The following is a 26,084-nucleotide window of genomic DNA, read 5'->3' as shown; positions in this document are numbered from 1 at the left end:
TAAATGTGAAGTTACCCACTTTGCAACCAAAACAGAAAGGAAGACAGATAGAGAGACCTGGCTGTCTTTGTACCACCAGCCACTGAAAGTAAGCAGTTGCAGCAGGCCGTCAAGAAAGCAAATGGTTTGTTAGCCTTCAGAGAGAGATTTAAGTACAGGAACAAAGCTGTTTTGCTGCAGTGTCATAGGGCCTTAGTGAGACTACACCTGGAATATTGAGAGAAGTTTGGTCTCCTTATCTGAGCCTGAGGGAGGTTGGGGGGGGAAAAGAAAGGGTGGTGGGAATGCAGCAAAGGTCGACCACATGATTCTTGGGAGGGCAGGACTGGTCAATGAGGACAGGTTATTGGTTTAGTTCAAGAATGGGGGTGTGGAGGAGGAGGAGGAGGAGGAGGAGGAGGAGGAGGAGGAAACCATCTCATAGAAACCTTTCAAATTTTAAAGAGGTATAGACAGTCAACATGCAGGAAGGATGTTCCGATGAGTCCAGAATCAGGCGCCACAGTCTAAGGATAGAGGTAAACAATTTACTACTGAGATGAGGAGAAATTTCTTCACCCAGAAGGTGGTAAACCTGTGGAATGCACTCTCACAGAAAGCAGTCGAGGCCGATACATTGCATGATTTTGAGGAGGATTGGATATAGCACTTGGACCAAAAGGAATCAAAGATAAGGGGAAAAACAGAGGCAGACTATTGAGTTGGATAATCAGGTCATGATCATAATGAATGGTAGAACAGGCTCAAAGGGCTAATGGCCTACTCCTGCTCCCATTTGCTAGAAAATTTAAACATGTCATGGTAATTAGCAAATATATTTTATTAAAATTCTTGAGCATCTAGAAATCTGAGAAGTTGATGTAAACTAAAAGCTAAGGCATTTCCAATTTTCTTTGGATTTGATATTTTTCAACTGACATCAAGGTGGTCTTAAGGATTGCTCTGCAGAATTAAGGAAAATTATAACCTAGTTCAGTAGATTCAACCCAGATTAGATTGCTGGGGTATTAGACCCCTTTGACTGCTGACTGCAATGGTCTTATATGGATTTAGCCACAAACTCAAAAGATATCCTAATTTGTCAATCTCACTTGAGGTATAGAATGACTGCCTTGGAAAATGCTAAAAATTCCATACTACTACAGCAGTAATGCTCTGCTGAAGTTGGAGATGATTTACTCTGTTGAGCAGAGGAAGCTATACTCCACAACTGAGTGATTTACGTGTACAGCCTGATATTAAGACATGATGCTTGAAGTCAAACATGAACATTCATCACTTTGTGAGCACAATAAGTGAACTTCCTTAAAACAGATAACTACAATTATTAAAACACTCATTTGTTCTAAGTATGCATGCAGTAATTTATATCAAAAAGAATAGCATGACTTTTCTGTGTTACTACATTTGCACATTGCCCAATGGAGCAATTAGAAACTTCCACATTCACTCAATTGCTTCATCAATGGTCAGTTCCTTGCCAGGCTGGTAACTGGAGGAAGTGAATATTACACTGAGGGAAGCAATGAAAATTTGAGGACAGATCAACCCAAACACAAATTTCTAAAGCAACTGGTATGGAGAAAACCCCTGCACAAGGTGAAAATAAAAGGGTAGTTCTACAGCAATTTTTTTTTGCGTGATGGATAGGAAGGTGGCAGAGCAATGAATGCACATATGTTAATTATATTGGGTTCTTTTCCTAAGAGTCCTCGTTTAAAATCTCAGGCAATGATTTGAAGTTCAGAGACCTGGAGAGCAGAAGGTAGTCATGGTGATGAATCACAGGGGAAGGAAAACCTTGCTGTGAGGGACCGAGTGAAAAACAAATTAGGCACAGATTACTGAATTTTGAGAGAAATGAATATGATGCCTCTGTACATTGAAATATGAGAGAAGGACAGTGAAAGAAAGATAGTTAATTTAAGAATCAAAAGAAGCAATAAGCAAATGATAAGAAAAACTGAAAGAATACCGCAAGAAAATGCAACCAGAGGTGTACAAAATATAAAGCAAAGAAGAAAAATAAAAGATTAAAATATTTAGAAACAAAGAAACTAACAGTGAAACAAACCATAGAGTTGCAATATCGAAAAAACTATACAGCTGAGCATAGTAACAAAATAATGAATCGCAATGCATCGTTTCAAGTTGTTGATCTTATTGTGGGATATAGAACTCAAACCAAAAGAATAAACAAACAATTTATAATTACAGTTTGAACTCTACAATCAGAATTCAGCCTTATAATATGCCCAGATGTTTTGAAATATCCACTGTCTGAGGACTTCTGGTATAAGGAGAGGTGATGGGCATAAAAATGCCTGGTGTGGTTGATGATTAACCAGTCCAATATAATCACAAACTGATTAGCAGGAAGTAGACCTAAAAGAACTATTCATGAACTGAACTAGGAAGAATCAGCCTCTCTCATTAAGTTTTAAATTGAAAGATTATTAGCAGGAGAAACTGACAGTTTGCAGGAAATGTAGATGGAGACTGTTTGAATGTTTTGATGGATAATGTTAATGTGTGGTTCTACAGTAACTGTTCGAGTTCAGCCTTTTCAATTTTACTCTACATGCTTTAGACATTGTTAGTGGCAGTTACTCAAGTTGGATCTTAGATTCCCCTTCTTCATTTCACTGGAGGGCTTCACAAGTGATATCAAAACTATACAATCAGTTTTTAAAGCTAAGATAGACAGTTTTTTGAACAATAAAGGAATTAAGGGTTATGGTGAGAGAATAGTTAAGTGGAGCTGAAGCCACAAAAAGATCAGCCATGATTTTATTAAAGCGTGGAACAGGCTTGTAGGGCCAGATGGCCTACTCTTGATCCTATTTCCCATGTTCTTATGTAGTCAGGTTATGATTCAGACAAGTGGACTTTCCAAGTGTTGCTGGAAGCTAGCTATCTAATTAAATGTGCTTTCTTTTAATGATTGTCATTTTTTTTTTCCAGGTGAAGGGATGGATTCCCAGACTAACCTATGTTTGCACTGTGTTTTGGAACATTGGCATTTGAATAGCCAAATTAGCTCGACAGTCATATTATTCATCATGCCAACTTTGCTGAATATACCTCAATTCAGTTCCATGGTTTTGAAGCAATATTTGATCGAGTAGCTGGAGAAGGCTCAGAGATCAGTGTAATTTATTTAAAGTGTGACTCACTGGTCTGCTTTATTCCTACTTATCTGCATCAATGAATAGTGGTCTCCTTTACCTTTATCTTATATATGATATCCACAGGTTTGACATATAAAATCCTTCTTTTCTTACCTTTAAATCTCGCAGCAGTCAATTTTGAAATTTATGGGATTTAATCATTGTTTCAGGAGCTCAAAACAAGTATTCAGGAGAAGAATATCTATATATTTCCAACTTTCATGTCACATTCAAATTTTGTGTCACGTAAACCAAACAATATGAAGCTCTACCTGATATAAAATTCACTATGAGACTGACAGCAGGCTATCTTGGGACTTGGTCACTATTATCCCAATTAATTGCATTACTTTCTTTTCCACTTGTTTGGTGATCAGCATTGATTTTATATTGCTTCTTCATACAGCCATTTATGTACTTGTTGTTCATTATGATTATCCTGACCCTTTTAATGTTGTACTCACTACAGTAAAGTTTTTATTATCTTATGGGACCAGGAGTGTGTTGATTATTAAATATACCAGATAATCAAGAGGTCCACATAACCAATGTGAAAACACACACTAAGTAATGAAATGTAATGCAGGGGCTGTAACCATGATGGTGTGTACTTTATTTACAGCATAAATCACAAATAATAATGCAACTTTGCCTTAAATAAAACTTACCAGCAGACAGCCTTCTCACTTGCCCCCTCAACTGACTACTCAGAAATCATGGTAGATTACAATTATTTGAGGAAACATTGACTCAAAATTGAATCAACTGTTTATATTTAGTGACATAAATAAATTTGAAAAATTTAATCATTGGACCGAACAATAGTCAACTTCATGGTATTTGAGGTATATAATTTTTGCTGGTTTAACAAGAGTGACAGTTCATAAGATGCTGGTTAAAACAAAGTTTGTTCTGTTAAATTGTTTATGCCTAAATAAATGAATGCAGGAAAACCATTTTAAGAATACAGGTACAGTGTCTCAAATCTTGCGATCTGAAAACCTGACTTCTTTTAAGCTGCCATACAATGATTTTTTAATTATTAAGAGTGAAACAATTACTCATCTTTTATTAGGTGCTGCATTAGACTAATAGTGTGTTGATAAGTCATCAGCTCCCTATGCCTTTCTTTTTCTGTGGCCCAAGCAGCCCTCAACTGCACCCAACACAGTACTGAAGTAGTATCCGACCCGACTGGAAACCTGGCAAGATCTGAAATCCAACAATAAATCCAAGTTTTATTGAAGCTAAATTCAGAGCTGAAAATGTGTTGCTGGAAAAGCGCAGCAGGTCAGGCAGCATCCAGGGAACAGGAGAATCGACGTTTCGGGCATAAGCCCTTCTTCAGGAATGAGGAAAGTTTGTCCAGCAGGCTAAGATAAAAGGTAGGGAGGAGGGACTTGGGGGAGGGGCGTCGGAAATGTGATAGATGGAAAGAGGTCAAGGTGAGGGTGATAGGTCAGACTGAGGTGGGGGCGGAGAGGTCGGGAAGAAGATTGCAGGTTAGGAAGGCGGTGCTGAATTTGATGGATTTGACTGAGACAGGGTGTGGGAGGGGAAATGAGGAAACTGGTGAAATCCGAGTTCATCCCTTGGAGGGTTCCTAGCCGGAAGATGAGGCGTTCTTCCTCCAACCGTCGTTTTGTTGTGGTCTGACGATGGAGGAGTCCAAAGACCTGCATATCCTTGGTGGAATGGGAGGGGGAATTGAAATGTTGAGCTACAGGGTGGTTGGGTTGGTTGGTCCGGGTGTCCCAGAGGTGTTCTCTGAAACGCTCCGCAAGTAGCCGGCCTGTCTCCCCAATATAGAGGAGGCCACATCGGGTGCAGAGGATGCAATAGATGATATGTGTGAAGGTGCAGGTGAATCTGTGGCGGATATGGAAGTTTCCTTTGGGGCCTTGGAGGGAGGTGAGGGGGGAGGTGTGGGGGCAAGTCTTGCACCTCCTGCGGTTGCAGGGGAAGGTGCCGGGAGTGGAGGTTGGGTTGGTGGGGGGTGTGGATCTGACGAGGGAGTCACGGAGGGAGTGGTCTTTACGGAATGCTGATAGGGGAGGGGAGGGAAATATATCCTTGGTGGTGGGGTCCGTTTGGAGGTAGCGGAAATGACGGCGGATGATGCGCTGTACATGGAGATTGGTGGGGTGGTAGGCGAGGACCAGTGGGGTTCTGTCTTGGTGGCGGTTGGAGGGGCGGGGTTCAAAGGCGGAGGAGCGGGAAGTGGAAGAGATGCGGTGGAGGGCATCGTCGACCACGTCGGGGGGGAAATTGCGGTCCTTGAAGAAGGAGACCATCTGGGTTGTGCGTTTTTGGAACTGGTCCTCCTGGGAGCAGATGCGGTGGAGTCAAAGGAATTGGGAGAATGGGATGGCGTTTTTACAGGGGGCAGGATGGGAGGAGGTGTAGTCCAGGTAGCTGTGGGAGTCGGTCGGTTTGTAGTAGATGTCCGTGTTGATTCTGTCGCCTGAGATAGAAATAGAAAGGCCGAGGAAGGGGAGGGAGGAATCTGAGACTGTCACTTTCTCCCTGAAGCTAAATTCATCCAGGCAAGTGGAATATTCCATCACGTACCTGCCTTATGCCTTGTAGATGGCGGACGGGCCTTGAGGAATCAAAAGTAAGTTATTCACTTCACGATCCTAGTCTCTGACTTGCTCTTGTAACCCCTGTAATTATACGACTAGGCAATGGTAACCTCCCAGGATGTTGATAGTGGGGATTTCAGTTATGGTGATGGCATTGAACGTGAAGGGGTGATGGTTAGATTTTCTCTTGATTGAAGATGGTCATTGCCTGACACTTAAATGTAGTGCAACTCTTACCTGCTACTTGTCAGCCCAAATCTGACTTAGTGCTTATGGTTTAAAATCTAATCAAGAGACAGATTTCAATAAAACATATAATCAAGAAAGAACCCACTCTACTCACTGTAGACTTGCAGCAAGGTACACATGAAAAACTACACACTTTTCTGTTCCTGTGTTGTGAACTCTACCACACAGGTTCCTCCAGATCAGTTGTGAATTTCACTGTTTGTTAATTTTTCCTAGATGTACTCCAGAGGTACATGAGTTCAATCTCCTATGCTCCAGTGAAAAAAAGGTCCCAGCCTCTACAGTCTGTTTTTATATCTCAAACACTGCATTCCTGGCAATATCCTAGGGTGACCATTCTGTGCACAGTTCTTAACAAAAGGCCTCATCAACATCCTGTACAACTTCAACAGACCATCCCAACTTCTCTACTTAAAGGTTTCAGCAATGAAGGCAAGTGTGTTAAATACCTTAACCAGTCTACATGTCTCCTAAATTGCAAAGAATTACGTACCTGAACCCCTAAGTCTCTGCTTTCTTGAACATTACTCAGTCCCCTAATAATTGTGTAAGTCCTACCCTTGTTTGTATTACAAAAATGCAATACCTCATGTTTATTCAAATTAAACTTCATCTGCCATTCCTCAGCCAACTGACCCAATTGATCAAGATCTCTTTGTAATCTTAGATAACCATCTTAACTGTCCAACATGCCACCAAACTTTGGTGTCATCTGCAGACTTACTAACCATGCCTTCTATATTCTCATCCAAAATTATTTATATAAAATGACAAAAAGCAGTGGACCCAGTACTTATCCCTGTGGAACACCACTGGTCACAAACCTCCAGTCCAAAAAACAACCCTCCACCACCACCCTCTGTCTCCTATCAAAGTCAATTTCGTATCCAAACATCAAATGCACCCTGAATCCCATACGACCTAACTTTATTAAACTTTACTAGCATCATGGAGCTCCTCTAGAAAATAGGCACATGTGTTGATAAATCATGGGAGGCCAGACCAATCAGGAAGTTAGAAGTGGGAGAGGAGGACGCTTGGTGATTAGCAGAGGAGGGCAGGACCTGTTGCAGAGGCCGGAAAGGGAAGCTCAATGGGTTAGGGTCAGCAAAAATCATGGATTGACAGTCAACACGGAAGAAAGAATAGGCCTCAACAATTGATTGCTTTATTGAGTGATTGGTAAGAGAACTTTTTCTCTGCTCCACCCACTTCCTCCCCAGGTTGATGCTGCATGTAGGAAAAATTAGCCCTGTGGCTTGCTTGTAACAAAAAGTGAGCAAATTACCTGAAGATGGCACTGGCAACAACAGAGCAAGAGAGGACTAGAACCCCAGAATTCCACGCGAATGTTCTGGGGACATGGATTTGAATCTCCACCATAAGATTGTGAAATTCGAGCTAAGTGGTAGTCTCGATGGGTAATAAATACTGGCCCAGCTAGCAATATCCACAACCCAGAAATGAACACTTTATTTAAAAAAACGACATTAGCTTCCTCAATGCAAACCGACCTCCAAAGATTTATTTCCATTTGCAAACGATCTAATATCACATTAAGCGTGGGTAAAGGACCCTTTTCCATTATAGTAGTGGCAAGACTTAAGAGGCCAGGGACTTTGGGTGGGGCACAAAACACAGCAGCCTACACTCAAATCTCTTGGCTGACCAGCAATCCTGCTCCTCCTCTTCCAACATAAAGTTTTACAGTCTAATGCTCAATTTCTTTGGATGCATTGTAAATGCTTCTTTGGCCATCAGAGTTTTGAATGGGACTTGAATCTGGAGCTTTTGGCTCAGAGGCAGTAATGCTATCCATACTATCACCTCTCTGTATATGTAAACTATATACCTATTCAATTGCAAAGAAGTTGGTACTCTGTGCAAAGAAATCGAAATTCCAGAACAAACAGAATTAATCAAATTTATTCAAATTCAATAATCCAAATTTATATTGGAATGTGATCAGTTGGCCTAGAAATCAGAGGACCACCAAGCAGATGGTTTTCTCTCTCTGGTCCGTGATGGTGCACTCCCAGATAAAAATGCATGAACACTTTCCATTTTTCATATTAGGAGTTTTCTAGGCCAAATAACTTGACCATGAAAGCTTAAATGAAATGTAAACATTTGGCATGTTGAGTTACCACAACATGAAACTATCCTAATTAAGCACAAAAGTATAATCTCAAAGAGACGACGGAATGGACTGACTGTGGATTACTATCCTTAGTGTTTAGTGATGTTGTTGGTCTAGGAAAAACAAACCTTCACTGTAGGTTCAGTTGAAATAATCATAAACAGTAAGTGTTTTTTTCTAACATCAGGAGCCCAAAATGTAAATTGCTACATATTCTCCAGCTCTTAACAACTCACTTTGATAACTCCAAAATACACCACTGAAAAATGCAGCTGAGTGATCTTTGCCCAAGGCCTTGTTCAATCCTCAGTTGCGCTTTTGGAGTGATGGAGCAGACATCATGAATTTAACAGGAAATCAGGCACATAATCAAGTTCTGTGGTATTCTAATACTTTCTGTCAATGTCATCTAAAACTGTAATTCGTTTTGTAAATATCTATATACAAGGCACCAACTTTTAGGTCTCTTGAGCCATCAATCACATGCTATTAGATCATAACTCTATTCCTCTTAAAATGCTTGTCTGAGCAGCAATAAAAGAAACAACAAATAGGACATTTTGCCCTTAACATCGGAGCTTTCAAAGTCAGGTCATTACAAAGAATAGATGTAATTAATATTTAGAAAGTTACTTAAAAGCCATTACTTTAAATTATGGCATCATGGAACAGCTGTAGCATTTGCTATGATGGGAGTAATTATTTTTTATTTGAGACTTCCTGATGCTTTAGTGACTAAGAAGTGTAGACCAGAAGGTTCAGGCAAAGGTCTCTGCCCACTCAGAGTATCCCTGGGACAATACAATTGGCCTGAATTATTGTCATGATTTCCATTCCTGGTTGTTATCCAGGGACCCTGCTAGAAAGTGCATACTTGAAAGTTAGATCAAGTCAGAATCCAGTTCAGTTGCCTACAAATAATACATACATCAACTTGAATGTGGAGGTGTTGGATCAGTGGCTGTGGAATGATACCTGAGCAACAATGGCATAAGAATAAAAGGGAGACATTTCAAGAAAACCAATAAATATCTATTTGATGACACAAAGCACAGGCAATTCATATTCTAAAGCTTAAATTTAATTCATAATACATCAATGCCATCAATTTAACCCTCACGCATACCTTCACATAGGACTTCTCTGTGTCTAGGAGTTCATGGATAACTTTCCGAAGTCTCTCTGCATCAGAGAGATGCCGTGCTAATGGCCTTAGATCTTGATCAATGTTCTCCTTCTGTCCATCCATATTAGATAATTGCAGCTCATGTAAGCTACGACAGAATGTTGAAACCTGTTCTGCACTCTAGAGAGAATCAAAATCAATGAATCAATTATTAAGTTACACCATTTCATATTCTAGTTCTGCATTAGCTCATTTTAAAATACCGTAGAATTGGATGACAGAGGAGAAATGTATTATTTGATGCCAATTGCAAAAAAAGGTTTAAGGTATGTAATGGACTCAATGTAGGGGGAGTTGATATCTGGACTTTGTGAACTGGGGTGATCCAGGTCAGTGTCAATTCAAGGGAAAAGAACCAAATGTTCCTGAAATTGAAGATCTGCAGCTGGGATGCACATCTCAGTCAACTCCAATCAATTTTGTTCTGCAAATTACTTCATTTAAGTTAATGCAAAAATAGTACATGCACATATCTAGTACAATCACTAAATAACCAACATCTTCAGTTGAGAAGATGAAAACGAGAAGAGAAACGAAAAATGTACTCTGCTTTGGATCAGCTCAGTTTAATTTCACTGAAAACTCGTTGCTCAATGAAAAGGTCTTTAATTCTAGGACTACAATTATTTTACAGTTTTTAAAACTAATAAAAAACACAAAATATAAAGATAATCTTAAAATTTCTTGGGTCAAAACCTAGATGATTGGCAGTCACCAATCCCCACTGTATTCTGTTCTTTGATTTTCCTTAAGACAAAAGATAAATTAATTTATTTAATTTGTTTTAATACATGAAATCCATTGATTTAATTGCACCAAAATTCAAATAAATACCTGAGTGAAAATTGGACCCCAGCCTCTAAATATCCACATCAGTTTATCACTGTCCTGATCTGTACTTCATAGACAAAGAATAAAATGCACTGAGCTGTGTAGACAAAGTAACAGATGCACACCACACCCGAGTATACAGCACCCTTGGGATTCAAGCCTTTTGCGCATCACAAAGGTGTGTGTTCTACTGAATACCCAGTAATGTAGCAGATTCAATTTGAAAAATTTATGAATCAAAGCCAACTGAACTAAATGTTAGGAGTTGAGAGATGATTTTCCTTATACCCGTTTCCTATATAAAGAATATGTTTTAACTTCACTACAAGTACCCAAGAGCTTAAGTATTGCCACTTTGTCCAGTAATGGGTCAGTCTCATCCAAAGAATACAGTGAAAATTGCCTGCTTTGAGTGTTGCATCCTTATATAGATTAGGGAAAGGACCAGGAACAAACAGTATTACTGAAAATGTCTCTCAGTTTAGTCAACTAGGTTTGTTATAGTAATTAAGATCTAAAATTCAGGCCAATCTTCCCCTGAATTCAAAAGTTTAAGATACAATATTGCATTTCTAAATCGAGAACATTTTCCCTCCATTTCAGTAATTGTCATTTCTCTCATGATGTACACTGCATACTCTACTTTCTTCAGAAATTCAGTATCATGTGTACTTACATCGTAAGTGTTATGAAATCACAAACTAAGGAGGAGCATGGAGGTTAATGTCATCCATTTCTGGCTTTCCTTCAGATTGGACTACAAAATGCCTGCAGGTTGTTGCAAAATCTTAACATGCACAGTTAATTACATTTATTTCCTGCTAACTTGGAGTTTGGGATACACCAGCAGTAATGTACAAACTGCCAAGTCTATATACAACTGGAAGATCATGGTTAGCAAGAAGAGGTTACAACTTTTTGTCAGCTCTAGTTGTTAAAATGTAGAGGACACTGGGGATGGTGACAGTGGTACTATCACAGGTCCAGTGAACTAGAAGCTGAGGCTAATTCTCTAGGGACAATAGATTCAATTCCAACATGACAGCTGGTGGAATTTAAATTCAACTAGTCAATCTAAAATTTAGAGGCAGAGGTCTTCAGAACTGAAAAAGACCCTTTGGACCATCAAGTCTATGCCAGTCAAAAAAAACCTATTACAATCTCATTTTTGTTTACTTTGTTCATTGTTTTGAATGCCTTGGTATCACAAGTGTGTATCTAAATACTTGAATGTTCTGAGGCTTTGTGCCTCTATCACCCTTACAGGCAGAGTGTTTCAGATTCACCCCTGTCCTCTGGTTGAAAAGGAATTCCTCACATCCCCTTTAAACCTCCTGCCCCTCACTTTAAAACTATATTGCAAGCTAGTTTCAGTAATGGTGACCATGAAACAATCAATTGTTCTGAAAGCTAATCTGTTTCACTGATGTGTTTTAGGGAAGGAAATCTGTCAGCCAAACCATTTTTGCTGACTTTGACTCTACATCCGGAGCAATGTGATCGATTCTTATCTGTCTTCTGAAAAGGCCTAGCAAGTCATTCAGTCCAAAGGGCAATTAGGGATCAACAAAAATGTTGAATTTATTGGCATCCCACATTCCAAGAAAGAGTAAAGGACAACAGATATTTACAAGTCTCCAACAAGACCATCAACTTAGCCTCAGAGAGCAGAAGAATGCTTGAAAACAAAGTCTACATTTGTTATTAAAGACTAGTCTCATAATTGGTACTTATTAATTAGAATGGTAGGCATTGCGAATACTTTACGGAGAATATCATTGCTAAATTACCCATAGTGTCCAGGGATGTGCTGGGTGGGTAGATAGGTCTGGATGGAGGGGGGGATGCTCTTCAGAGGGTTGATGTGGGCTTGATGGGCCAAATGGCCTGCTTCCTCACAGTAGGGATTCTCTAATCATTGAACGGGAATGAGCTACAGGTTTGTATTAGGGCCCTTATTGTTGTTGTATTACATATAAAGCTCAGTTACCGAGTAGTAAATGCATCAACAAATACAGGCAAAGCAGAAGTTGATGTCCAGGATTACCACGAAGAATAATCAATTAGGTAGAGTATTGCAGATTGTTGCTACATACAGAATTGTCTCTTTTAAGAGATGGTGACTTAAAGCAGTAAAACAATGAGCAGACACTTAACTGGACCAGTCATACAGAAACTGTGGTTACAACAGCAGATGAACAGTTGGAAAGTCTATGGTTAGTAACTCACCTCCTGAGTAACCAAAGTATGCCCATTATCTACAGAGTAAAAATCAGGAATGTGATGGAGTATGCTCATTTGCCTTGATGAATGTAGCTCTAACAATTTAAGAAGCTTGCCATCTTCCAAAACAAAACTAACAATTTAACCAGCACGCCTATCCACCACCTTAAACAACACCCGGCACACAGAGTCAGAAGTACACACTAAAAGATGCGCAACAACTTGCCAAATCATCTTCCAAACCTCAAATCTCAATCACTCAGGCTCGTGAGAACACGTATAGGAACATCAGTTGCAAGTGTTCTCCCAAATCACCACCGTTCTTAAGTGAAAATGTATCACTGTTCCTTCACTACCACTAGTTCAAAGCTCTGGATCTCCCTTCTCGACTTTCACCAACTTGTCACATCCTCAAAGAACTCAATAAGGCTTGTGAGGCATGACCTTCCCCTCATAAAGCCATGCTGACTATCTTTAATCAAACTATGGTTTTCCAAGTAGTCATAAATTCTATCTCTCAGAATCCTTTCCAGTACCTTGCTTACCATAGACGTAAGACTGACTGCTCTGTAATTCCCAGGGATTTCCCTATTCCCTTTCTTGAACAGAGGAACAACATTCACCTCCCTCCAATCATCTGGTACTACTCCCATGGAGAATGAGGAAGCAAAGATCATTGCCAGAGGCGCAGCAATCTCATTTCTCGCTTCACATTGGATATATTTGGTCCAACCCTGGGGATTTATTTATCTGGATGCTTCCCAGAATCTCCAGCACATTCAATTCCTTAATATCAAGTTGTTCATGCCTATCAACAAGGTCCCTCGCTCTAGTGAATACTGAAGCAAAAAACTCATTTAGGGCCTCCCCTACCTCTACTGACTCCACTATCCCTGATAGGACCTACCATCTCTCTGATCCTTCTCCTCTTCTTCACGGAAGTGTTAGGATGCCTTTGGGTTTTCCTTAATCGTTCCTGCAAAGGCTTTTTCATGCCCCCTCCTAGCTCTCCTCAGGCCAGTTTTGAGTTATTTTCGAGCTATCCTGTCATCCTCTAAAGCTGTTCCAGATCCTTGCTTCCTCAACCTTAAGCTTCCTTCTTCCACTTGATGAGAAGCTCCTCTTCTCTTGTCATCCAAGGCTCCTTCACCTTACCATTCCTTATCCAACACTCACAACTAGTGCTCCTTAAAAAGCCTCCACCACATTTGTGTTGTGCATTTCCCGTAGAACAATTGTTCCCAATTTATACTCCACAGCTCATGTTCAATAGCAGTATAATTTCTCCTCCCCCATTTAAATATCTTCCTATCCCTCTCCATGGCAATGGTAAAGGTGAGGCAGTCACTGAAATGCTCTCCCACTGAGGGATCTGACACCTGGGCTGGCTCGTTGCCTTGCACCAAATCCAATAAGGCCGACTAAGGGGGGAGGCCAATCTACATATTGAGTCAGGAATCTTCCAGACACACCTGAAAAATTGGCTCTATTCAGACCTTCTGCACTAGGGAGTTTCCAATTATTGGATAAGTTGAAATCACCCATAACATCTGCACCTTTCCAAGATCTGCTGTCCAATCTGTTCTTCCATCTCTCTGCTGCTATTGGAGGGGGGTCTATAGAAAACACCCAATAAAGTGACTGCGTCTTTCCTGTTACTGATTTCCACCTATATGACTCAGTAGACAAATCCTCCTCAGTAATCTCCTTTTCTGCAGCTGTAATACACTCTAACAATGCTACTCCCCCCTCCTCTTTTACCCCCCTCTCTATTCTTTTTAAAAGATCTAAACCCTGGAACATCCAGCAACCATTCCTGCCCCTGTGAAATCTATGTCTCCATTATGGCCACAACATCATAGTTCCAAGTACTGATCCCTACTCTAAATTCATCACTCTTATTCCTGACACTCCTTACATTGAAACAGACACATCTTAACCCATCCCTTTGTCCTATCAACTCTGTATCCTTCCCGACAGTCCCTCTGCATTCCTGGCAGACTTTCTGGTTCCCAACCCCCTGCCAAACTAGTTTAAACCCTCCCAAAGTGCCCTAGCAAAGTGCCCTAGCAAAGCTCCCGCCCAGGACATTGGTGCCTCTCCAGTTTAAGTGCAACCTGTACTTCATGTACAGCTCCCACCTTCCCCAGAAGGTACCCCAATGATCTACGCATCTGAAGCCCTCCCTGCTGCACCAGCCCTGTAGCTACATGCTTAGCTACACTCACTCCTTGTTCCTCACCTCGCTAGCACGTAGCACCGGTAGTAATCCTGAGATTACTATTTTGCTCGTCCTGTTTTTTAGCTTACAATCTAACTTCCTGAAATCACGTTTTGATCCTCATCCCTTTTTTCTGGCTATGTAATTGGTGCCAATGTGTGCTACGACTTCTGGCTGCTCACCCTCCCCCTTCAAAATCTTGTAAACTTGATCAGAGACATCCTGGACCCTGGCACCTCAGAGGCAACAGACCTTCCAGGAGTCCCATTCAGACCTTAGAACCTCCCGTCCGTTCCTCTAACTATTGAATCTCTGACCATTAGTGCTTTTCTGTTCTTCCCCTCTGAGCCACGGAACCCCTGGTAGGTTATTCCACCCCCCCACCCCCAACAAAAAATATCCAAAACAGTATGCTTATTATTGAGGGAACGGCCACAGGGGATCACTGCACTGTCTGCCTGTTCCCTTTCCAACCCCTGACTGTAACCCATCTACATTTTCCTATACCCGAGGTGTGACTACCTCCCTGTAACTCCTCTCAATTACCCCCTCAGTCTCCAGAAGGATCCAAAGTTCATCCAGCTCCAGCTCTGTAACAGTTTCAGAGGAGCTGGAGTTGGAGGGAAACACCATCTTATTTGCATAAAGCAGGAATACCCAATTAGTTAGCCACAATTTTGAGCATTAAAACTGATGGGAAAACTATGTAATTTCTCTCTAATGAGCAGAAAGACCTTGCAAGTAGCACAGAATACAAAGTGCAGAAACAGGACACAGTTAGACATATGATAATGTAGGAGGGGAAAGAGTTGATGATGTTTACATAGTTCACCAATAACCAGCTTCACTTGAATCTGCATGCATGTCACTATTTCAAATTCATTAGGAAAGCAAAACTATTTCAAAGAACAACTGGCCTAGAAACAAACAACTGTTGGATCACTAGTCCAGAAACAAACTATTGTTGACCAGTTAAGGCAGACCCAGAAAAAGATTTCACTGAACTTCCTAGACTCGTGGCACAACCCAAAAAAGGAAGAATCTGCTGAGGTTACCACTGATGGCCTAAACAAAATATTTCACATGCTAAGAAAATAGCCAAGAGAAATCATCAACTCTCCTGCTCCTCGGATGCTGCCTGACCAGCTGTGCTTTTCCAGCACCACACTTCTTTGACTCTGCCCTCCAGCATTTGCAGTCCTCACTTTCTCCCAAACAAATACCTAGCAAGGTGGCCCAGAACACGTATTGAGCATTAACCGAAATTCATAATCACAGACTAGCATATGACAGAAGACTAGTTATTCCAGCTTCTCTTCCAGAAGTTGTACTGAGAAGAATACACCAGGCCACTTATGCATTGCTAAGGTATACAACCAGGGCTCCTTCAGTGGTGTGGTGATAAGAGATCTCAAAGGGATTAAAGATCGCCTATCACATTGTAAAATCTGTAATTATACTAACATTGTCAAATATGAAGAACACTCCTGTCATCACTGAAAGCAGAAGGACATAAGATACATGTCACTCCATAGTAGCCAGACCAGTGTCCACAGATCCAGGACGTGATCGAGAAGAAACAACTATCTGGTGTAAATATCGAAGATACCGCAAAAAGAAAAGACTACCTCTCCCAATTAGAAATATATGGCTTGATCCAGAAAGCCAGGACACCATAAAGTAGAAAGGACTTGACTCAAAGAAGCAGCTGCACAAATTTACATGTCCACCAGATGTTATCGGGCAATTACCTGAGTTAGCAAAGTGCTGTTCCTCTGCATAGGATATCCAAGAGATTAAAGGATGCTCCAAATAAGATATTGGATTAACAAAAGAGTCTGCAAAGAATTTTCAAATAAGAGCAAAATCTGGAACATAAAATTCTAGAGAAACTCAGCAGCAACTGTTTCAAGTCAGCTTCTTGTTCAGAGCCGAATGAGGCTGAGAGTTATGAAGACAGCTCAATTTTATGTGCGGTCACCCCACAATAAAAGAAAGAGCAGTCATTGAGTGACCACCAGTTAGGAGGAGGAAGGCAAGCAGGTAGTCAGGAAAACCCGAGTGTATCTCACTCAAGGACGTGTGAGTCTCGGAAAACAATGAGAGCAATAATAGACACTAGCTGCACAAGGGAATAGAAGAAGAGGGGCAGCAATAATGGTAGGAGATGGAATAATGAGGGATACAGACAAGCTTTTCTGCTGATGCAGCTGTGACTCCAGGATGGCACAATGCATTTCTGGGGCCAGGGTCAAGGGTGACCCTGAACAGCTGTAAAGCAGACTGAAGCAGGCAGGTAAACAGCCAGAGATAGTGATATGTGGAACCGATGATATAGGTAGAAAGAGAAATGAGGTTCTACAACAAGAATTTTGGAAGCTCGGCAGCAGATTGAAAAGCAGGACCTCCAAAACCAACATACTAGTGAGTACAGGAATACACAGATAGAGCAGTTGAATATGCGAGTCTGAAGAGGGGTGCAGGAGGGACAGCTTTAGATTCCTGGTTTACTGGATCTTTTTCTGAGGAAGGTGGACCTGTACAAGTCCAATAAGTTGCATGTGAAGTTTAGACCAATTTAACAAATGGTTGGGATATGAAGTAGGGAAACACTATGGGAGATGCACAGACAAGTTCAAAAGAAAGACCAAGTGTGGCAGGCAGTGCATATAGCTAAATTAAGACACAGAGGAGCAAGGCATGACCAGATGACATTCAGTTTAACACAAGCAGTCTTGCAAGTATGGGTACAGTAAGGGTGTTGATTAATACATGGAAATATGATGTCATGGCTATCAATGAGGCATGGATAAGGGAAGAGCAGGACCATTCCAGGGTATAGAATCTTCAGGCCAGATGGGGCAACCGGGATGGTGGCAAAGGTTGAAATCACAGAATCCCTACAGCGTGGAAACAGGCCCTTTAGCCCAACATGTTCACGCTGACCCCCTGAAGAGTAACGCACCCAGACCCATTCCCCTACCCTATTATCCCATATTTAAGCCTGGCTAATCCACCTAACCTACACATCGCTAAATACTACCGGCAATTTAGCATGGCTGATTCTCCTAACCTGCAATCATTGGATTGTGGGAGGAAACCCACGTAGACACAGGGAGAATGTGCAAACTCCACACAGACAGTTGCCGGAGGCTGGATTCAAACCCAGGTCCCTGGCGCTGTGAGGCAGCAGTGCTAATCACTGAGCCACCATGCTGCCTGAAATGGTGTTACAATATTGATCAAGGAGTCAATTGGTACAATAAGGAGGGAGCATACCTTTGAAAAGTTGCTCAAAAGGCAGCCATGTGGCTCAGTCTTAAAAACAAAGAGGGCAATCTTATTGCTCAGTGTACTGTATACACCCTGGCAGTCATGCAGAGAAACAACAGATGTCAGCAAATCTCAAAAGTATAAAAATAATACAACAACACTAGGGGGTTTCAATTTCCCCATTTTAAACTGAGAGAGAGAAACAGTTGTGGGCCTGGGGAGAGGGGAAAGAGATGGAATTCTTAAAATATATTGAGGAGAACTTTTTTAAGCCAGCATGTAGAAAATCCCAGTTTTAGGGAAATTAGTCAGGCAAGTGGTAGAAGTCATAGTGTGGGAGCATTTCTATAATAGTGATCATAACTTATTATGATTTCAGATAGTTATGGAAAAGAACAAAGATAGAGGAAAGCTGATTGCAATAAGACTGTGTCTGTCCAAAGTGGACTAGAAGCTACTTGTAAGTAAATCGAGAAAGGAGTGTGAGTTATTCCAAGAGGAAACAGAGAGGATAGGGCTAACATGACCCTGTAAAGGTGGTACTAATAAGTGCCAGGAACCCTGGATGTCAAGGGATCTTCGGAATTAGAAAAGTAAAAAGGAAAGCTTATGCCAGATACTGTGGGCTCAAATCAGCGGAGTATAGAAAAGTGTAAGAGTTCATTAAAAAAACAAATTAGAGAGCAAAGAAACACTGGCAGGTAAAATAAAGAAAAATTGAAAGATGTTTTATAAGTAGGGTCAAGAGGGTAACAGAAAACATTTGGGATAAAAAGTGGCCGTGTGCGTGTTCAGCTGGAAGACTTAGGTGAGGTTTAAATGAGTACACTGCATCTGCGTTCACAAGAGAGAAGGATCATCTAGCATCAAGAAGATGATATAAGCAATTTTAGCATGCTTAAAAGTGGATAAATATCCAGCCCGAGATGAAATGTCTCCCACAGCAATTTGGGGTACATGGAAGAAACTCCAGAAGCCCTAACCTTAATTTTCAAATTCTCTCAGGCCACAGATTAGGTACCAGGAGGACTGGAAGACAGCTAAATTGGTAGCGTTGATTAAGATGCGAGTGGTTATGGTGGAAGTAAAGATAACATTAGTTAGGCCAGAGGTGGAATAGTTTGTTATATTCTGAGTATTGCTCTATCGGCTGGTTGTGATTGAGTTGAAGGGTACAGAGGAGATTTACTAGGATAGTGCCTGGACTGGAGCATTTCAGTGATGGAGAAAGACTAGATATGCTAAAACTCCTTATCTTATAGCAGAGAAGGCGACGGGAGTTAGGGACAACTGGGTTGAAGCGTGCAAAATTGTGAGCAGCAAAGAGAGTAGATGAGAAGAAACATTTCCCATTTAGGGAGAGTGAGCCAGCAACAACATATTTACAGTAAGGGGACAGGGGCTTTGACAGAAAAATGTTTCACATAGAGGATTTGAGCAGAATGGGGGAAACATCCGGAATTCACTGTCTGAAAGGATGGAGTAGGTAGGAACCCTCACAATTTAATAAGTATTTAAATGAATACTTGAACTGAAATCTCACGCAAGGCTATGGGCTAACTATGGAAAATGGGATGAGAGAAGATAGGTGTTTGATGACTGGCAAGGACACAATGGGTCAATGGACCTCTATGACTGCCTTCTATTCAGTATCAAATAGCAATACAGGTGACAAATACAATGAGAGACTAGGCGTGGTCATCTCCCAAAGCTTCAACAACCACCAACTACTTGAGAAAAACGAGAGAGAGGAAACAAATGTTGACCTTGTCGATGACATTCTCACTCGCAAGAACAAGCAAAGCAAAAAGCTTGAGTTGGCTGTTTGAAAAGAACTGTGAAATTCACAACTGATCTTGGAAGGAACCTGTTTGGGAAAGGACACAGCTTAGAAACAGATACGTGAATAGTTTTAAGTATAGCCTTGCTGTAAATCGACAAAAGTGAGTTCTATTTGGATTATGCATTTTATTTGAGACATGTCTCTTGATTAAACTTAAAAATATAAGCCATAAGTATTATGTTAGCCTGGAGCAGTGTTTGCTAGAGGAATAAGACAGTGTTATTTTCTGGATCTATAGACTGAAAGAAGCAAAAGTGGCCCTTAGTTGGGGCTCTCCATATTGAATGTGGGAGTTTAGGGAGAGTTTACATGTTACTGGGGATTGTGTCTGTAATGAGTGAGTGGATAGAGGTTGCAGAGAGATTTTAATGCAGATTGTTTAATTTCAAGTATCAACTGATCAAGAGCCGAAATAAGTCAGCAAACTCAGGAGTGATGGTGGCGTGTAACTTGCTGTCATTAAGGAAACAGGCAGTTTTGGATGAGTTCATATTTATGAATGATTGGAAGGCATTGAAATTGTGAAGATAGAAGATAACAAAGGACATAGGTGGAAGTTTCATAAGCAGTCAAGCTGAGGTCAGGTAGCCGTGGGTTTTGGAGTAGACAGCTTTTGTGATAAGCACAATATGGGTTGGAAGCTCATGTAAAGGTATCATATGAATTGAGGATGTAGTCTTATATAGCCAGAGACTGAGATTGGAGTATGAGATGGAATGAGTAGCGAGGGGGGATTGTGTTTCTGTTGAGGACCAAAGGCAATGAGTTTAATCTTCCTAATGTTTATTTAGAGAAAATTACAACATTCCCAGTTCTGGAAATCCACTGCCAAATGTGGCATGAGTCAAGATCGAAGTGGTAGGAGGGAGAACTGGGAGCAAGTGCCTATGTGGAATGTGACTGGATGATGTTTAACGGAGAGGCAGCCAGTACGTAGATAGGGAATAGGAGCAGAGGGAAAAGGACAGACCTTTGGAGGACACCAGAGGCAATATGGAAGGGTGACAAGAGATGCCATTGCAGATACTTCCCCTGCCTAGGGCTGAACAGTTGAGAATGGTATCAGATCCATTCCATGGGACACCAGAGTAGCAGTTTAAGAGAAGGCTGTAATCAAAATTAGCAAGATTTAATACAAGTTAAAAAGGAGAGAAGCACAACTTGACAGAGGGAGCCATTTGCAACATCAGCTTGTGTAAACAAGGAAAGTTGCATCATTAATAATTTAATGGGAATAGGTCTAGGAGAGTAGGTCGAAGGTAGGCATGAAGCTAAGGAAAGGTGAAAATGGCATAGAATCGAAACAACTGCCAAAAGCTTGGTTAAAGGTTTGAATTAAAGACCAAGTATAAGCAGTTCCAATATTTGTAACTAATCTACTAGAACATATTTATATCAAAGCACATTGCCAAATATCAATGAGTATCAAAATACTTACGACTTAAAAAAGAAAAAAAAGTAAGTGTGAAGACGCTGCTAGTTCTGAAATTAGTTCTGTCTATTTAACACCTGCTGTCTTCCCGTGCTGTTTCATGAATGGCAATTAGAAAAGACTGACCTATAAATGAACTCCATAACACCACATCAAACTCTACAGCATAATTGCTATCAATGCTGATTTACAGAGAGAGGAAAGGTTAATACATTTCTCATTCCACTTTAATTTTATGTTTCAGACTGGCATACTGCAGCTCATTTCATGTGAAAACAATAAGGATCAATGTTATTAGAACAGCAAACTTTAAGTAATTGTAGTACAGTTTCAAAGACTAATAATACACAATTGTTTTCCTATAAATCTTGAAGACAGATAGAAAAGCCATTAATACATGTCAGAATATCTGTTCGTGACCAGCTTTGCTTTCAGCCTTTAAGCTGCAATGAAGAATCAGCGCAGCCCAGTCCCTTCTCTCTCACATCCATCATGCTGCTGACTACTTATGTAGTTTCAGGGGTGGTCATGGGTCCCCAAATGGGCCCCAGTTATGCCTGTCTCTCTGTGGAGAATGAAGGACATTCCTTGTTCCAGTCCTACTCTGGCCCCCACCCACAACTTTCTCTAGTACATCAATGATATCATCGGTGCTGCTTCCATCTTGCATCCAGAAATGGAAAGGTTGATCAATTTCATTTCCACTTTTCACCATGCTCTCACCATCATCTGGTCCATCTCTGACTCCACCCTTTCCTTTCTTGACATTTGTGTTTCCATTTCTGGGAATAGTTGGCCACCAATGTTCACTACAATCCAATCGATTTCCAGTTACCTCAACTGTACATCCTTACATCCTACAGTACTTCCCTTTCTCCGTCTCCATCACATCTGTTCCAATGATGCCAGCTTCTAGAAGTGTACCTCCAAAACCTCCTTTCTCAGGAGAATTCCCCATCACAGTAGTTGACAGGGCCCTCACGTCTGACCCATTTTGCACTTCGGTCCTCACCCCCCCCCCATCCCCTCTTCTCTCCCACAACAGCAATAGGGTTCCCCTCATCCTCACTTACCACCCCACTACCATTCACATCCAAAGCATCATTAACTATCATTTCTGTTACTTTCATCAGGATGCCGCCACAACCAGATACATATTCCTTTCTCCTCCATTATTAGCCTTCTGAAGGACCATTCCCTCCATCTCGGTCCACTCCTAATTCATTCCCAACACCACCTCACACCCCCACAGCACCTTCCTGTGAATTGGATAAGGTGTAATACCTACTTGTTTGTTTCCTCCCTCATCACTATACAAGACCCCAGATACATCTTCCAGGTGAAGCAGCAATTTACCTGCATACTATCCTAATACACTGGTTATAAACAGGGCTCCAAAACTTTCTCCAGACACATTTTCCTGATTCAAGGTCCAATCTTTCCACAGCTTACAATGATTCAGAATAGTCAGCATGGCTTTGTGCCTGGCAAATAGCATCTCACAAAGTTGATTGATTTTTCTTTTCATAAAGAGGTGACCAAAGAAGATAGAAGGCGGCTGAATGGTAGATGGACTTTTGCAAGGCATTTGACAGGGCTCCACATGGCAGTCTAGTTAGGAAGGTTAGATCACATGGGATCTCGTGAGAGCTAACCAATCGGACACAAAATTGGCTTGACAGTAGGAGACAGAGGGTGGTGATAGAGCACTGTTGCTCACACTGGAGGCCTGTGACTAGCAGTATGCCACAAGGATCAATGCTGAATCTATCGGTGCTTGTTATTTATGTAAAATGATTTGGATGAGAATATAAGGGGCATGAAGTTTGCAGATGACACCAAAGTTGGTGGTATGGCGGAAGGTGAAGGTGGTTATCTAAGAGTACAATAGGATCTTGATGAACTGGACCAGTGGGCTTGGGAATGGCAGATAGAAGTTAATTCAGATAAATGTGAGGTGTTGCATTTTGTTAAAACAAACCAAGGTAGGACCTACACAGTTAACAATAGTGCCTGGGGGAATGTTGTTCAACAGAGAAACTTAGGGGTACTGTTACATAGTTCCTTGAATGTATCATTACATTAAGACAGCATGAAAGTGGCATTTGGCATGCTTGCCTTCATCAGACAGAGCACTGAATACAGGAGTTGGGACATCACGTTACTGCTGTATAAGATATTGTTAAGGCCACATTTGGAGTAGTGTGTACAGTTCTGGTCACACTGCTAAAATAAGGATGTTATTAAACTGGAAATGGTTTGAATTATAAGAAGGGGTTGGATAGGCTGGGACTTTGCTCTCTGGAGAGTAGGAGGTTGACAGGTGATGTTATAGAGGTTTATAAAATCTTGAGGGGCACAGATAAGGTGAATAGTCAAGGTCTTTTTCCAAGGTTGGGGAGTTCAAAACTAGAGGGCATAAGTTTAAGGTGAGAGGGGAAAGATTTAAAAGGGACCTGAGGAGCAATGTCTTCCTTTGAAGGTAGTGCATGTATGGAATGAACTACCAGAGGTAGTGGAGGTGAGTACAATTACAACATTTAAGAGACATCTGGACAGGTACATGAATAGGAAACGTCAGAGGGATATGGGCCAAATGCAGGCAAATGGGACTAGTTCAGTTTAGGAAACTTGGTTGAAACAAGTTGGGCTGAAGAGTCTATGCATTATGACTGTCAAGACTCTATCACAATGACAGACTACTCTAGACCTTTCTGCTGAAGGAGCAATGTGGACTTTAAAGGATCCAGGTTGAAACATTACAACATTCTCACATTCAACCCATCAACTCTTCTTGTTCCATAAATCATTCTTCCTAAATTCTGCCCCACATGGGCTCTGCAACAAACCAATCTGCTTGGGTGGCATGTGTGCACTAGACAAATCATTTGAAGCCAGAACAGCTGGTTATTTCCACTTTAACTATTCTACTGCGACATAATTTAATTTTCAAAATATAGCCCAACTGCATAGATACAAGTGGAAGTGAAGATACTATCCTTGCTAAAATATAGATTAATAGACATCAGCAGGCCTCCAGAATTTCACTGCCCTTCATGTAAAATCATTCACAAGTAATTTGTCATTCACAGAATCACAATTGTTGGGTACAAAAAGTAGCCATTTGGTCTGATGTGTCTACTCCAGCTCTCTATATATTTAAAATTATAGGTAATCTCCATTCTTTACCCACATCCCTGCATATTGTTTCTGTTAAATGATTATCCAATATCCTCTTGAAAGCCTCAGCTCAAACCTGCTTCTGTCACAGTTCCTGACAGCGCATTCCATCTGCTAACTACTTGCTGTGTGGAAACCTTATTTCCCACCTGGCTTGTCATCCTTGCAAGAGGAGGAACAGTTTCTCCCCTATCTATTGTCATGAATTTAAAAAACTTTGATCAAATTTCCTCTTAGCCTTTTCCTCTCCAAGGAAAACTGTCCTAACTTTCTCAATCTATTCTCATTATTGAAGATTCTCATCCCTGAAACCATTCTTGTAAACCTCCATTGCACTCTCTCCAATTGGGTCATATCATTCCTAAAGGGTGGCACAAAGAACTGTATACAATACTCCAACTTCCATCTAAAGTGTCTTATATATATTCAGCAAAATATCTTATATACTGTGCCCTTATCAGTGAAACCTACAATACCACGTTTTAGTAAGAGCTCACTTTAACTGTCCTGCCAAATTTAATGACTTATGCACATATTCACCTAGGTCTGTGATCTCGCACACCCGATAGAGTAGCATCCTTTAGTTTATGCTGTCTTTCTATATTACTTGCACCAAAATGTGTCACCACACTCTTCACTGCATCAAACTTCATCTGCTACTGATGTGTCCATTTCACCAGCTTGTCCATATCCTTTTGGAAGTCTTATTATCCTCATCACAGTTTACAGTGCTCTCAAATTTTGTATCACCTGTAAAACTTGGAAAATCTCCCCTAATGAGCTAGACCATTGATATACAGCAAGAAAAGCCAGGGGCCAACACTGATGCCTGGGAACACCACTACAAACCTTCCTGCAGCTCAAAAACATCATCAGCCATCACACTCTGCTTCCTATTCTTAATTCTGGATTAGTGGTGCTGGAAGAGCACAGCAGTTCAGGCAGCATCCAAGGAGCAGCAAAATCGACGTTTCGGGCAAAAGCCCTTCATCAGGAATAAAGGCAGAGAGCCTGAAGGGTGGAGAGATAAGCTAGAGGAGGGTGGGTGCGGGGAGAAAGTAGCATAGAGTACAATAGGTGAGTGGAGGAGGGGATGAAGGTGATAGGTCAGGGAGGAGAGGGTGGAGTGGGTAGGTGGAAAAGGAGATAGGCAGGTAGGACAAGTCCGGACAAGTCATGGGGACAGTGCTGAGCTGGAAGTTTAGAACTAGGGTGAGGTGGGGGAAGGGGAAATGAGGAAACTGTTGAAGTCCACATTGATGCCCTGGGGTTGAAGTGTTCCGAGGCGGAAGATGAGGCGTTCTTCCTCCAGGCGTCTGGTGGTGAGGGAGCGGCGGTCAAGGAGGTCCAGGACCTCCATGTCCTCGGCAGAGTGGGAGGGGGAGTTGAAATGTTGGGCTACGAGGCAGTGTGGTTGATTGGTGCGGGTGTCCCGGAGACGTTCCCTTAAGCGCTCTGCTAGGAGGCGTCCAGTCTCCCCAATGTAGAGGAGACTGCATCGGGAGCAACGGATACAATAAATGATATTAGTGGATGTGCAGGTAAAACTTTGATGGATGTGGAAGGCTCCTTTAGGGCCTTGGATAGAGGTGTGGGAGGAGGTGTGGGCGCAGGTTTTACAGTTTCTGCGGTGGCAGGGGAAGGTGCCAGGATGGGAGGATGGGTTGTAGGAGGGCATGGACCTGACCAGGTAGTCACAGAGGGAACGGTCTTTGCGGAAGGCGGAAAGGGGTGGGGAGGGAAATATATCC

At 41.5% G+C, this 26,084-nt stretch overlaps 1 protein-coding gene across 1 annotated transcript in view; it reads right to left on the bottom strand.

The window, feature by feature from the left end:
• Nucleotides 1-26,084, bottom strand: part of tiam2b (TIAM Rac1 associated GEF 2b) — a 243,392-nt gene that overhangs the window by 43,562 nt on the left and 173,746 nt on the right. Inside the window, exon 13 of the mRNA XM_043696135.2 lies at nt 9,271-9,450. Within this exon, the coding sequence (XP_043552070.2) occupies nt 9,271-9,450 (180 nt within the window). The remainder of the gene's footprint in view (nt 1-9,270; nt 9,451-26,084) is intronic.

This window comes from Chiloscyllium plagiosum, unplaced genomic scaffold (assembly GCF_037043375.1).
Source record: "Chiloscyllium plagiosum isolate Xiang-an unplaced genomic scaffold, Cpla_swu_hap1 HiC_scaffold_10, whole genome shotgun sequence".
NCBI classification, from domain to species: domain Eukaryota; kingdom Metazoa; phylum Chordata; class Chondrichthyes; order Orectolobiformes; family Hemiscylliidae; genus Chiloscyllium; species Chiloscyllium plagiosum.
This window is presented reverse-complemented; position numbering and strand designations above follow the sequence as displayed.